The following is a 12,839-nucleotide window of genomic DNA, read 5'->3' as shown; positions in this document are numbered from 1 at the left end:
GTATCATCGTCACCACCATAGTTGTCGCCAACATCATAGCTGTCTCCCCCTTCAACCGCCCCTCCTCTCTCTCTCTCACACACACACACACACACACACACACTAACACCAACCCTAGCCCGCAAACACACTCTTGTGTGTGTCCATACACTCAAGTTTCAAGTAATAATCATCCTTTCACTCCTATTTGAGTATGGAGGAGGATTACAAAATAATCATTTCATGCCCACATTAAACATCTCCAAATGCATAACAGCGTCACATAGAAGCTGAGAAAATACAAACGTCTCTTAACCCCTAAAAGAGTATCTGGACAACATTTGCAAATTTAACAGACTTACAGCTAAGATAACTTTTTTTGCCTCCTTTGAGCATATTGCAAAAGTTAAAAACCGATTTCGGAGACATATTTTTTAGACACATACCTTTTTCGAAACTGATCATACTTGGGACATTCCATAAAGAATAACTCATCCCCAATCACAGACATGGTACAAACCTCACATAACCGTAACTCTTATGGTATGCCATTGCGTTTTCCTATTATTGTTTCCAGCCTATGATTACTACATCGAAATTTGAAGAAGTTGATAACGTAATTGTCAAGCACTGGACTTACGTATCCTCTCTTCCAAAATAAGATTTTGAAATTTCGATAAAACATACATTTTATTTCTCGCTTCTAGAGCCAGTCTTCATGAATTTTGAAAATTATATATTTCAATGCTATATTGCCATTTTTGCAGACAGATTCCCAATCTAAGAAGGATTGAGCATCGCAAACACAGTCATACCCTGTTTCTATTAAGATTTGTCGGATGTTAGTCATCCATTTTGAAGAATTAATAACCTTTCTATATAAAGTAAATGATATGAAGTATATTTTTCCAGAATATTTTTACGTGTCACTCACATATTTATGCACACACGGAATGATAGAGAGAAGGCGGGCGGGGGGGTGTGTGGGGGGGGGGGATACCAGCGGCTTACGTGCAAGTGTTAATGTTTCATTAACACGTTGAAATTTGATTTCGTGTATGTCAAGGGGTGTGCCGTGTCATGGACAACAGCGTTCGTTGAAATCAGTAACCTTGGTCCTTTTGGTACATGGTGAATCCTTCGGGTGTGAACGTTCTGCATATTTATCACCTATTTCTTGGTGAGAAGAAAGTGAGGGGAGAGGCTGGATCTGAGAAGGAAGGTTCAGTCTGTTATCATTCTCTCGGATGGAGACGATTACAGGTATAAATAAAGCATATTACCTTCATCGTCAGTTTCTCAGAGCGTGATGATTACAGGTGTCGTGTACACGTGGGCAGGTTCGGGTGTGTTTTTTTTGTGTTTTTGTTTTTTGTTTGTTTTTTGGTGGGTTTTTTTTTGTTTTGTTTTGTTTTTTTGTCAGAGAGATGATTACAGATTTAAAGTATGTTACTTCCATCGTCAGTTTATGGAAGCGACATGATTCCATAACATACATCGTTTAATTCTGGGGACGAAAGTCACGAGAATTAACAGTTACAGATTCATGTATCGTCAGTTTGTGCGTGTGTTGGGGGGCGTGGGGGTATGGTGGAGAGATGGCCCACAAGGTCGAAAGTAACTGACACTTGTCATATTTTCAATTTTGCTGAGTGAAATTCCACAGGTCGAAAGTATGAAGTAGATGTCACCAGTTTCTCCGGGCATTGTATTTGTGTTCATATTGTATCGTATAACTTATTTGTGTCCAAACTTCACAGATTTCTCAAGTGTGAAATCTGGTTGCTGTCCCAGAGAGGCGCGCATTGCTGAAATGCAGCGTGACACTTTTTTCTTTCTGCCTGCATGGGACAGCTCACGGGGCCAAATTGAGAAGAAGTATATAGTGTATCTAATTTTCGTGAACAAAGCGAACTTACCATTGTCAGTTTCTTGGGGGCAGAGTCCGCGGCGCAAATGACATGCTACCCGGTTGGCTGGTGGGTTGCACACCCCACCTGCTCCGTTTCCGTCTGTTTACCCCTCTACCACTACCACCATCACCCTCTTATTTTCCACACCATCCCATCTCCCCCGCCTTCCAAGCTGAGAGGTGTGTGCACGCACGAATCAACCAGGCGTGGCATCGACAGATCATCTTCCCCAGTCTGTTCATTTGTTTACGTCTTTGTGTACAGGGCGAAGAAGAAATGTGTTTATGTGTTTGGGCAATGCAGAAAGAAATGTGCAGGTTTGAGGGTCATCGGATAACATCATAAGCGGGGAACGAGGGGGGTGGGGTGGTGGGGGGTGCGTTTTATACTACATCCAAAGCACGTATTTCGACAGTGACAAATTAAAGATTTGGATGGGTGATGCGGTTTTGTTTTGCGATCTTTACCTTAACACAGTGGAGTGAACTTCATACCTCATGACGGTGTTTTTTAATTTAAAAAAAAATTTAAGTCGTGCAGCAGGTCTCTTTCAGTAAAGTTTTACGCCCTTGCGGAAAAGGGGATTCACCTTCTAATGGGACGGTGCTCTGCTTTCTGCTTGGCTTTGCAACCTACTTCATTTCTATTGGCACAGCCATCAGCCAATGAATCTGTTCGGTGTCAAGGCTTTGTCGAGAGGGTAACGCGAAAGTCGATGACACTAGTTTTCTGAAATGTGTGTTAAAAAAATCGGGTCAGTGTACTCGCTCCGTCTCATCGACCTGTCTTTTCGGCCTGGCTGTTTATTTCACGTACGCAGGCCCTCCTCCACTGTGCCCCGTCTTGTATTCAGTTCCAGTTCGACCTTTACCTTACCCGTACTCTGTTATAGAAGCACGTCCCCCCCTCCTCCCCTTTCGTGAATAGGAGCAAAGACCGTGTCTAGCAAGATAAAGTCTGGGATTGCAGTATGAAGCTTTCAACCATGCTGTCAGCTTCTGTCGGTCTCTTCATTGACAGAGACAGAACACAGTTTTTGCGAACTCGACCAAGTTTTGGGTGGATCGGTTGCTTTAGTTGAGGTCAGTGCTTTAAAAAAAAAAAAAAAAAAAAATCTGTATGTCTGCCTCAGTCATCAGCTTGAGTGGAAGCGGGAAGGAGGGTGGTGGGGTAGAGGGACGGGTAGAAACCTGTGCATTAATGCTACAGACCTGCTTACTTTAAAAAAAATTTTTTACCTTCTTATCGTTTTCGTTGAGTATACCTTACTCTACGTTGAGTAACTCTGTACGCTGTTTTCAGTCTGCAAAAATGCAAGGTATTCGTATTTCTTAGGCTCCGTCTTGTACCAGGCAGACGTTGTTTATTCCCCTTTTGCCATATTATTATTATTATTTCCAACTATCGTCCTGAGATACAAGTTGCCCGTCAGATCGAGCTAATATCTCCTCGAGAAAGACCGATGAGTTCCCACACGTGCATATGCCCTCGAGCAAAACCAGTACGTTGTCCCCCTAATAAAGGGACCAACATATCACACCCTATGTGTCCTACCCCTGTGTATTCCAAAAAAGATCAACATGCCCTATGCTGATGTGACCCAAAGACCAACATGTCCACCCCGGTGTGTCTCCAAAGACCATGTTCCACCTTGATGTGTCTCCAAAGACCATGTTCCACCTTGATGTGTCTCCAAAGACCATGTTCCACCTTGATGTGTCTCCAAAGACCATGTTCCACCTTGATGTGTCTCCAAAGACCATGTTCCACCTTGATGTGTCTCCAAAGACCATGTTCCACCTTGATATGTCTGCAAAGACCATGTTCCACCTTGATGTGTCTCCAAAGACCATGTTCCACCTTGATGTGTCTGCAAAGACCATGTTCCACCTTGATATGTCTGCAAAGACCATGTTCCACCTTGATGTGTCTCCAAAGACCACCTTGATATGTCTCCAAAGACCATGTTCCACCTTGATGTGTCTGCAAAGACCATGTTCCACCTTGATGTGTCTGCAAAGACCATGTTCCACCCCGATGTTCCCCAAAGACAGACATATCTCACCTTGATGAGTCCCTAAAGACCAGCATGCCCCATCCCGATGTGATGCTAAGACCAACATGTCCCACCCGTATGTGACCCCACAAACCATGTTCCACAGTGATGTTCCCAAAGACCAACATGGTCCACCATGTTTTATCACAAAAGACCAGCATTTTCCTCACAGGTGTGACCCAAATAACATGTCCCACCCTCTAATGCCCCCAAGGACTAGCATTTCCCACCCTGATGTGACCCAAAAACTAGCACTTTCCTCTTTTATGGTCCAAAGGCCAACCCCGATGTGTCCCCAAAGTCCAATATGTCCCACCCTCATGCCACCCACCAGACTATGTACCACAGTGATTTGTCCCCAAAGACCAATATGTCCCACCCCGAAGTGTTCCAAAAGACCAATATATGTCCCACCCCGAAGTGTCCCCAAAGACCAGTATGTCCCACCCCGAAGTGTCCCAAAAGACAAACGTGTTCCACCCCGATATGACCCAGAGACCAACATGTCCCTCCCCGAAGTGTCCCAAAGACCAATATGTCCCACCCCGAAGTGTCCCAAAAGACCAACGTGTTCCACCCCGATGTGACCCAAAGACCATGTCCCACCCGGATGTGACCCAAAGACCAACTCCCACCATGATGTGTTCCGAAAAGAGCAACCACGACGATGTTCCCAAATATAATAAAACTTGACGTTCAGTTAACTCTGGACGGCCTATTATCTGGGACACCTAGACCAGCTAGGCACGTGCTGGTGGGCCGAGAGAGCTGGTTAGCGCTCAGAAACAGGAATTCTACGGATAGAATGATGTCGGTCGGCACTGAAGACCTGAAGCTTTTTTTTCCTTTTAAACTGGAACCCGTATTGGGGATATAGCGGTGTGTGTGTGTGTGTGTGTGTGTGGAGGGGGAAGGGGGCAGTTTCGGGAAAAAAAACATGTCTATGTGCGGCCGTTTGTCAGCCTGGATTGACAGCTGCCGATCAGACAGACAGGGTGATTCGTTATCTGTCCCCAAGCGCAGACGACATGCGGTGACCTCACGCCGACAGTTCGTTGACTCTCGCACGTCTCTGTGCCATCCGATACGTTCCATGGCTTATTTTTTGTGGCGAACGACGCACACGTTCACACACACACACACACACACACACACACACACAGAGAAACGGGCGCGAGAGAGACCATAGTGGGGGTGGAAAAAGAGGGTCTGCAGGTGGAAAGGATGGGAGAGGCAGACTACCTGTCCCGACCGTTCGCTATTCAACTTTGATGCTGCACACAGACGCACACACACACACACACACAGATGCACACACACAGACGCGCGCTTTCCTCCCCCCTCTCTCTCTCTCTCGCACGCGCGCGCGCACAATGTTTGTCTCCGTTCCCACCTCAGCCCTGTGCGCCGCGCGCAAAATTAATGTGCATACAGTCCTCAGATTTTGTCCATGCACGTTAAGTGATATTGGAGCAAATTGCGCGCGCTTGTGTGTGTGTGTGTGTGAGCGCGCGGTATCACATACAATTTGTTTTTTAATCAACTGTTACTTGAACGAGAAGGGGATAGGGGTTCACAAAGAAAGGCACAGAGCCATTTATGTAAAATTGATATGGAGAACGCGCATACCGCTCAGACTGTCTCTCTTTTTTCGGAGGGGTGGGGGTGGGGGGGTGATGGCGGGATAAGGTAGAGGGGGTTTGTGTATGTCATTCTGTCTTTTCGTTAACTGAGAATGCTTCTCACTTTGTCGGCTGGTTTATTGTCGACTCTCTCCCTCCCTCCCTCCCTCCCCCCACTCTGTCTCCCCCTCCCTCCCTCTCTCTCTCCCTCTCCCTCCCTCTCTCTCTCCCTCTCTCTCTCCCTCTCCCCTCTCTCTTCCTCCCCCCTCTCTTCCTCCCCCTCCCCCTCTTCCTCTCTCTCCCTCCCTCTCCCTCTCTCTCGTCCCTCCCTCTGTCTCTCCCTCCCTCCCTCTCTCCCCTCCCCCTCTCTCCCTCTCTCTCGTCTTTCTCCTCTCTCTCTGACGACATTCGTCTGGATAGAGTACGATACTTCAGTGTCGTGTCGTGTTGCGTTCGTGAGCAATTTCTGTGGAGCAAATCCTTAATGGCTTTAGTCACAATTAGAGGGCGCAAGTTTGTTTGTTTGTTTTTAACATCGATTACAGAATGATTCAGTTGATTTTAATGTGTGTTTTTTAATGAGTCAATTAAAAAAAATGTGCCCATTTTAGCCGAAAATAGATGTTTTAATCAGTAACTTTGGTGTGTGTGGGATTTTTGTTTTTTGTTGGTTTTTTGTTTGTTTGTTTGTTTTTGTTTTTGTGTGTGTTATTATCGTTATTATTGTTGTTGTTATTACCCCCCACCCCTCTCTGTGTGTGTGTGTGTGTGTTTGCGCGTGCGCGTGTATGTGTGTGTGTATGTGTGTTTTCTTCTCAGAATGCTGCTGATTCCGTTGAGTTTGAGTTTTCAAATTTGGGAGCCGGGTGGGGCTCAACAGAGAGGCTTCTTCGGTGTCATCTCACCTATCTCAGTAGTAGTAGCAGTAGTAGTATTTTTGGTGGTGTTATATATATATATATATATATATATATATAGAGAGAGAGAGAGAGAGAGAGAGATAGAGAGATATATACTGTGTACTCGTGTTTCCTTTGTAGCCTAGAATCCTCTCCTCTTGACCTTGTTCAACTGTGTTTTCTGAAGGCCTGGCAAAGTCTGAATAAAATAAAATATAAACACGAGAGAGAGCATTGCTGTTAGCTTTAGGGAGTCCAGTGGAAGATGTCTGTCTCCACTCATTCCCTCCGTGTTCATCGTCGTTGCGATACATATTTATCGCCATCGAAGCTGACAGATAATTTGAAAATTAAGAAGAGGAAAGGAAAAAAAAAAAAAAAAAAAAGGGGGGGGCGGGGGGGGGCTGGGAGGTTGGGGAAGGAAGGAGGTTGGCTGGGCAGAGGAAGGGGCCTGACCCAGTTTTACTGGTGACCTACTTTCCTCCAGTTGGCTCGCGCACTTTAAGTGAACCGTTTAACCTACTTATCATCCAGTCCTCCACTGCATCGCTCTTCCTCCCATCGCCATTTCAGCACAAAATTGGAGGGACGGTGAGAATCCGATATGCTTCATTTATTATGAACAAAGCAAAACTGGATAAAATATTATGCAAAGGGTATGATCAACAGTCTCACCCCACCCCATCCTCCTCTCTCTGTGTCTCTGTCTCTCTTTCTCAGCTTGTCTGTCTGTCTGTGACAAATCGTTATGGGATGTAAGAGATAGCAGTGTAAGTCGGTCACAACAGTCCAGCGTAATGTCCGATTATGTGCAGGTGATTGCATGTTCGACAGCTGCATGCTGACGAGCTAAGAGCAAGGCAGTCTTATTCCTTTCGCGTCTACCAGTGTTGTATTGAAGTGTTTGGTGTTGAGTTTATTGTTGCAAACTTTGTCCTTGTGTGTGTGTGTGTGCGTGTGTGTATGTGTATGTTTGTATGTGTGTGTGTGTGAAATACCTTGGTTGCGTGTGTGTGTGTGTTTGTGCGTGCGTGCGTGCGAAGTGTCCGTACATGCCCCTAACATATGTTAACATAAGCTCTATCCAAACGAAATGTGTTATTTTGGAAATAAAAGGCCAACACGGCAACAGCTCGCTCTCGCTCCAGCATCAAGTCGAAACTGGTGCTTCTCGCTTTAGCGCCCAGTGCTGCCGCTAGGGACACGCCCCCTCGCGTTCAAACGTGTTTGCTTGATAGGGCATGACTCAGTTTCCGTCGGTCAAACTAACCTCATGGGAAAGTGTGTGCGTGCGTCTGGAATACAGTACGATAGACGAACTGGGCCAGTAACCTGCTAGCGGTCTCAGATAACCCTGGTGCATTAAGCACACTGCATGGGAAACAGATTAGCTTGAAGAGAGAAAGAAAGAAGGAAACAGACGGAACAGGGAGAAAGAACATTCGGAGAGACATCGGTTCTGGGAAATGGATTAGTTTGATGCTGGAGAGGGAAAGAGACAGACAGCCGGAACAGAGAAGACAGAGGCTTTGGGAGATATATTAGGGTTGGTTGTTTTTGTTGTTTTTTCTGGGGGGGGTTGGGAGGGGAGAACAAAACACAGCCGGAACAGAGAGGAAAGACAGGCAGAGTCTCAGAGATTACATTTGTTGGAGGGGGTAGGTGGGGAGAAACAAACAGCCGAACAGAAAAGAAAGGCAGAGGCTTTGGGAGACAGATCAGTTAGTGGGTGTGAGAGAACGAGATATAACAGGGAAGACATACAAAGGCTCCAAGAGAAATAGTTATCAGAATGGTTGGGGAGAGGGAGAGAGAGAGAGAGAGAGAGAGAGAGAACGGAACAGAGAAGGAAGACAGACTGACAGATCGAGGCTTTGGGAAGTAGGTCAGATGGAGATTAGATTAGCCAGCCAAGGATAGAGATAGACGGAACAGTGTGCACATCTATGGCATGGATGAACAGAAAATCATTTGACGGTTCGATACGATCTTGCTGATGTCACACACACACACACACACACACACACACACACACACACACACATATATACACACATATATATATATATATATGCGACATTTAACCATACGGTAATGGATTGATACATTCCCTTACGCCCCCACCTCCACCCTCGTCCGATGAAGAGATACAGCACCACGCACTCTCCGTTTCTTCCCCCACCCCACCCACCCCTCACTCTTCTGTTCTCTTCCAGGCTAATTGTGTGTGCGTGTGTGTTTTGAGTGTGCGTGCGAGCGTGTGTACGACCTCTGCAAGGTCAGCGCTTGTTTTCACTTTGTCTTGTCGCCAGTGACCTTGAGGGCTGGTTTCTTTGTGCATGTAGCTTCACTTGAGCTGAAAATACCTGTTAGTGTAGGGGCTGTAAACACCGGTGGAAGAAGGGTTGAAGTGCTGTGCACAGTTCGTGAGGGAGTCCATGCAGCTCACCAGTCATCGGCGGAGCAATAAAACCGCATGTTCTCTGTCTGTCCGTCTGTCTGTCTATTTCTCGCTCGCCTTCCCCACCCTATCTGGCCATCTCCATACCCCCCCCCCCCTCCCCTCCAGTCTCTTTCCATTTCATCCCTCTCTCTATATCCTGCCCCACTATCATGAAAGCGGTCAGTAGGTAAGTAGAGCAATGCCTATATTTTCCCCTGTGTCCTCAGTTTTTAGGTCATACACGCACGGGCAAAATTCTTTTACTCGCATACAAAAAGCTAATCCAAGCTGCCAGTGTCGGCTGCTTTTTCAGTTTGTGTGTGGCGGTGTTGTTACAACAATTGACTTTTAACACGCTTAACATGCGCACTGCCGATTTCATACTGATATTGGATATTAATAACTGCGCCGGCTGTCTCGACTCAAACAGTCCAGTTATTGTAAGAATTTATTGCGGTACATCAGCTCTAGCTTTTTTTTCTATTTTTTTTTTATCTGTGTGCAGTCTGTCAGTGTCTCTCTCTTGCATTTCTGTTCATCAAAATGGACAGACGGAAAAGTAGGACGAACAACAAAGGATGCTTGAAAGATTTCCAATCTTTGTACAATTTCTGTGTGTGTGTGTGTGTGTGTGTGTGTGTTTCTCTCTGTCTCCTTGTCTTCTCTCCTTCCCAGCTCAGTCTTTCTTTCTCTCCATCTCTTTTTGTCTGTCTGTATCTGTTTCTGTCTATCTGTTTCTCCCTATTTCTGACGATCCGTCTGTCCATATCTGACTCTCTCTTCTTTCACTCTCCTGTAGATGCCCGTGTATATGAATGTTCATGTGCGTGAGGTTTCGTAATGTGCACGTGCTGTGTATGACTGCACGCAGCCACCAACAGTACAGGTACAAAGTACAGTTACTACCACGGTTACAGTTAGTGGCAGTCTGTTGTCTGACGGGTACGTGTCTGACTCACGCACTGCTGTCGTTTGTCTCCTTAACCCCCCGCGCGCCTTCTCTCTCACTCTCTCTCTCTCTCCCTCCCCCCCCCCCTCTCTCTCTGTCCTCCGTCCCCTTCCCTCCCCTTCCCTTTCCTTTCAAGTTCTCATTTCGTCATGTTTCGTCCCCCACCTCTCGCGCTGTGTGTGTGTGTGTGTGCTCATGCCGTTTTAAATTATGTTTCAGTTGTGTTCGCTCGCTCGCTAGCTCAAACGTGCGTTTCATCTGATTGTGCGTGTGGTCTCTCTTCGGTATATTTTGGTAGTGGTGTGCATGTTGGTGTCGATGCTGTTTGAAAACTAGCCTACACACACACACACACACACACACACACACACACACACATATATATATATATATATATATTATACAGAATACAATGTGTGCAATATACAGGTATACATTAACGGCTGTTGGTGGATGCACGTGCAGGCAGAGGGTGAAGACGGCCATTCCCGGGGCCCAGTAGCACGATGGTCATATCTGCTGCTCCGATCATGAGCCGGTCAGCCAAACGACCCATCTCCACAAGTAAGTGCTTCACGGGTGGGAGACACCCCGTGCCCTACCCTACCCGGAGCTTCCAAACCCGCCTCTTTCCCGCCAACCCCCCCACCCCACCCTCTCCCATCCCATTTGTGTGTGTCTTCTTTTCTCTCTCTCCTCTCTCTCTCCTTCGTCCCTTTCTGTCTCCTCCGCCTCCTTCACCACCCTTTTGGTGACTTCGACTGATCTCTCTCTCTCTTCTTCTTCTTCTTCCTCTTCCTCTTTTATGTGTTGTAAGTAATGTTTATGCATATATGTATATATCTGATTTTTTTTTATACGTAATTTGAAATTTACCAAAGTGATGTAATGACTTTTGTATCGAGTGTTATGTTTTCCCATTTAGTGAGGGCAGGACGAAATAAACCTCACGTGCTTATTCCTCCACACACACACACACACACTGACTGACTGAAACCATTTATTGTCAGATTAACTGTTTGTTGTACTGACATTTTCGCAACCATTTGAATAAAATATTAACTGAGCAACACAAGGAAATTCTGATTTGAGGAAGGTATGATTTAAAAACCAACAACAAAAAACAAACATATTTAACAAATCAAGGTACCAAATTTCATTAATATCATTATCTCCAAAAAATATTCTAACGCACCCACATACTCACATACGTTTCTCCCCCACCCTCTCTCTACATACATCCATGCATGCACACAAATGCCCATTATAATTCCCCTACCTCATTCCCCTGCCCACTCACTCACACACACACACACACACACACACACACACACACACACACACACACACACATACACACACACACACACTCACACTGTCTCTCACTCTTTCTCATCAAATTAAGGTTTCGTAATGTAATCAAGACGACATATTACATGTTAGGGTCGAACAGTTCCACTAATTAGAATAATGGGAACTTTGCTCTACAAGTAAATCTGACGCTATCACCCAAAACGAAACACTACTTTGGATTAAATAAAACAGAGGGGAACCTCTGCAACAGAAAGGGGATGAAACAAATTAGAAAAACCGACCACACACACACACACACACACACACACACACAAAATCGTTCGTTCGTCCCCTGCCATCTCTGTCTGTCTCTGTCTCTCATACACACGATCAAATATGGGATTTTCATTTCAAGAATAGTGACACATCTAATATATACAGAACATTTTTCATGATGATAATTATAATGACGTAATGTCGACTCTATACGGACACCTAACATTGATTATAACGAGGTTCAGACTTTGAATATCTGAAAATGCTCCGCACTATTGTCGTTTGAGGTAACACACTGAAGAGGAGTTAATTTGCCCGTTGGTGAATATTATGGAAGAAGATGATGGACATTTTGTTTTAAGCTTTCCTGCTTTAAATGATTTAAGAGCTCGGCATATACAGTTAGAGTAAGATGATTTATATCAAAGGCTGTTTTCGATTAGGTCAACTCCTAGCATGAAAACACGAACGTACTGTTTGAAACCTGTCGACATGCACAAACAAAGCATTCAGATTTCGATCTATCGCTATTAAGAAATCTTGAGGGACCCATTGTGGATTACTCATTAACATGTGCAATGGCCTATATATACTTAGTCCTATCCGTCTCTCTCTCTATCTACCTATGTGTCTATCAAGATATCTATCAATCTGTCTGTCTGTCCTCCCATCTCTCATCATCTCACGTTGAAAGGACCGACCAGTGCATGTGTTGCTGGCAGCTTGTGTCGCCAATTGAAACTTGAGGACCTTATTTTCCACTGCAGAAAGTGGGGAATGTGGGGGTGGGGAGCTTGGCTTGCATTCCATTTTAGTGTGTATGTGTGTGTGTTGACAAGCTTTTTCTTACATTTTTAGATTACTGCATATTCAGCGTATAATTATGTCTCCCTTTCTGTTTCCGTCCCAGCCCCCAGCCCCCCCGCCCCCTCTCTTTCTCTCCCTCTTTTTTTTTTTTTTTTTTTTTTTTTCTTTCTTTCTTTACGTCACAATGCTTATTGTCGCATTTCTTATTCAGGGGTCAGTGTCAGTTCAAAGTGATAAAAGAGTTGTTTGGCTGAGCTTGTTCCCTGATTACGATCCACTGTTTGTCAAATACAGGTCATTGAAGTGGCCTTGGTGTTGTGTCAGTCTGTCTCCGGTTGCGTGTTTGAATGGCTTTTTGTCGCCGATGTAGACCGCTAGTTTGGTATCTGTGACAGTTTTGGTTGATAAAAAGAGTTGAAAACCTGTCCCCACTTGTTGGCTTCGCATCATTTTGACGTGACTGGTCCAGTTGAAAGTGCTGATCACCTTCATGTCAAATCTCAGGTCAAACAACGCATTGCTTTTGCTGCTAGCAAAGGCCCTGTATATATAGTCTTACATCAACACAGAGTCTTTGCTGTTATTGGCAAGTGCGACAGGAT

At 45.2% G+C, this 12,839-nt stretch overlaps 1 protein-coding gene across 2 annotated transcripts in view; it reads left to right on the top strand.

Annotated features, from left to right (window-relative positions):
- LOC143283717 (uncharacterized) overlaps positions 1–12,839 on the top strand; it is a 40,972-nt gene that overhangs the window by 6,589 nt on the left and 21,544 nt on the right. For both annotated transcript variants that reach the window (XM_076589985.1, XM_076589993.1), the window contains exon 3: positions 10,327–10,425. In XM_076589985.1, coding sequence (XP_076446100.1) covers positions 10,368–10,425 — 58 coding nt within the window. In that variant the 5' untranslated portion in view covers positions 10,327–10,367. The remainder of the gene's footprint in view (positions 1–10,326; positions 10,426–12,839) is intronic.

The sequence above is a fragment of the Babylonia areolata genome, chromosome 1 (genome assembly GCF_041734735.1).
Source record: "Babylonia areolata isolate BAREFJ2019XMU chromosome 1, ASM4173473v1, whole genome shotgun sequence".
Classification (NCBI taxonomy): Eukaryota; Metazoa; Mollusca; class Gastropoda; order Neogastropoda; family Buccinidae; genus Babylonia; species Babylonia areolata.
This window is presented reverse-complemented; position numbering and strand designations above follow the sequence as displayed.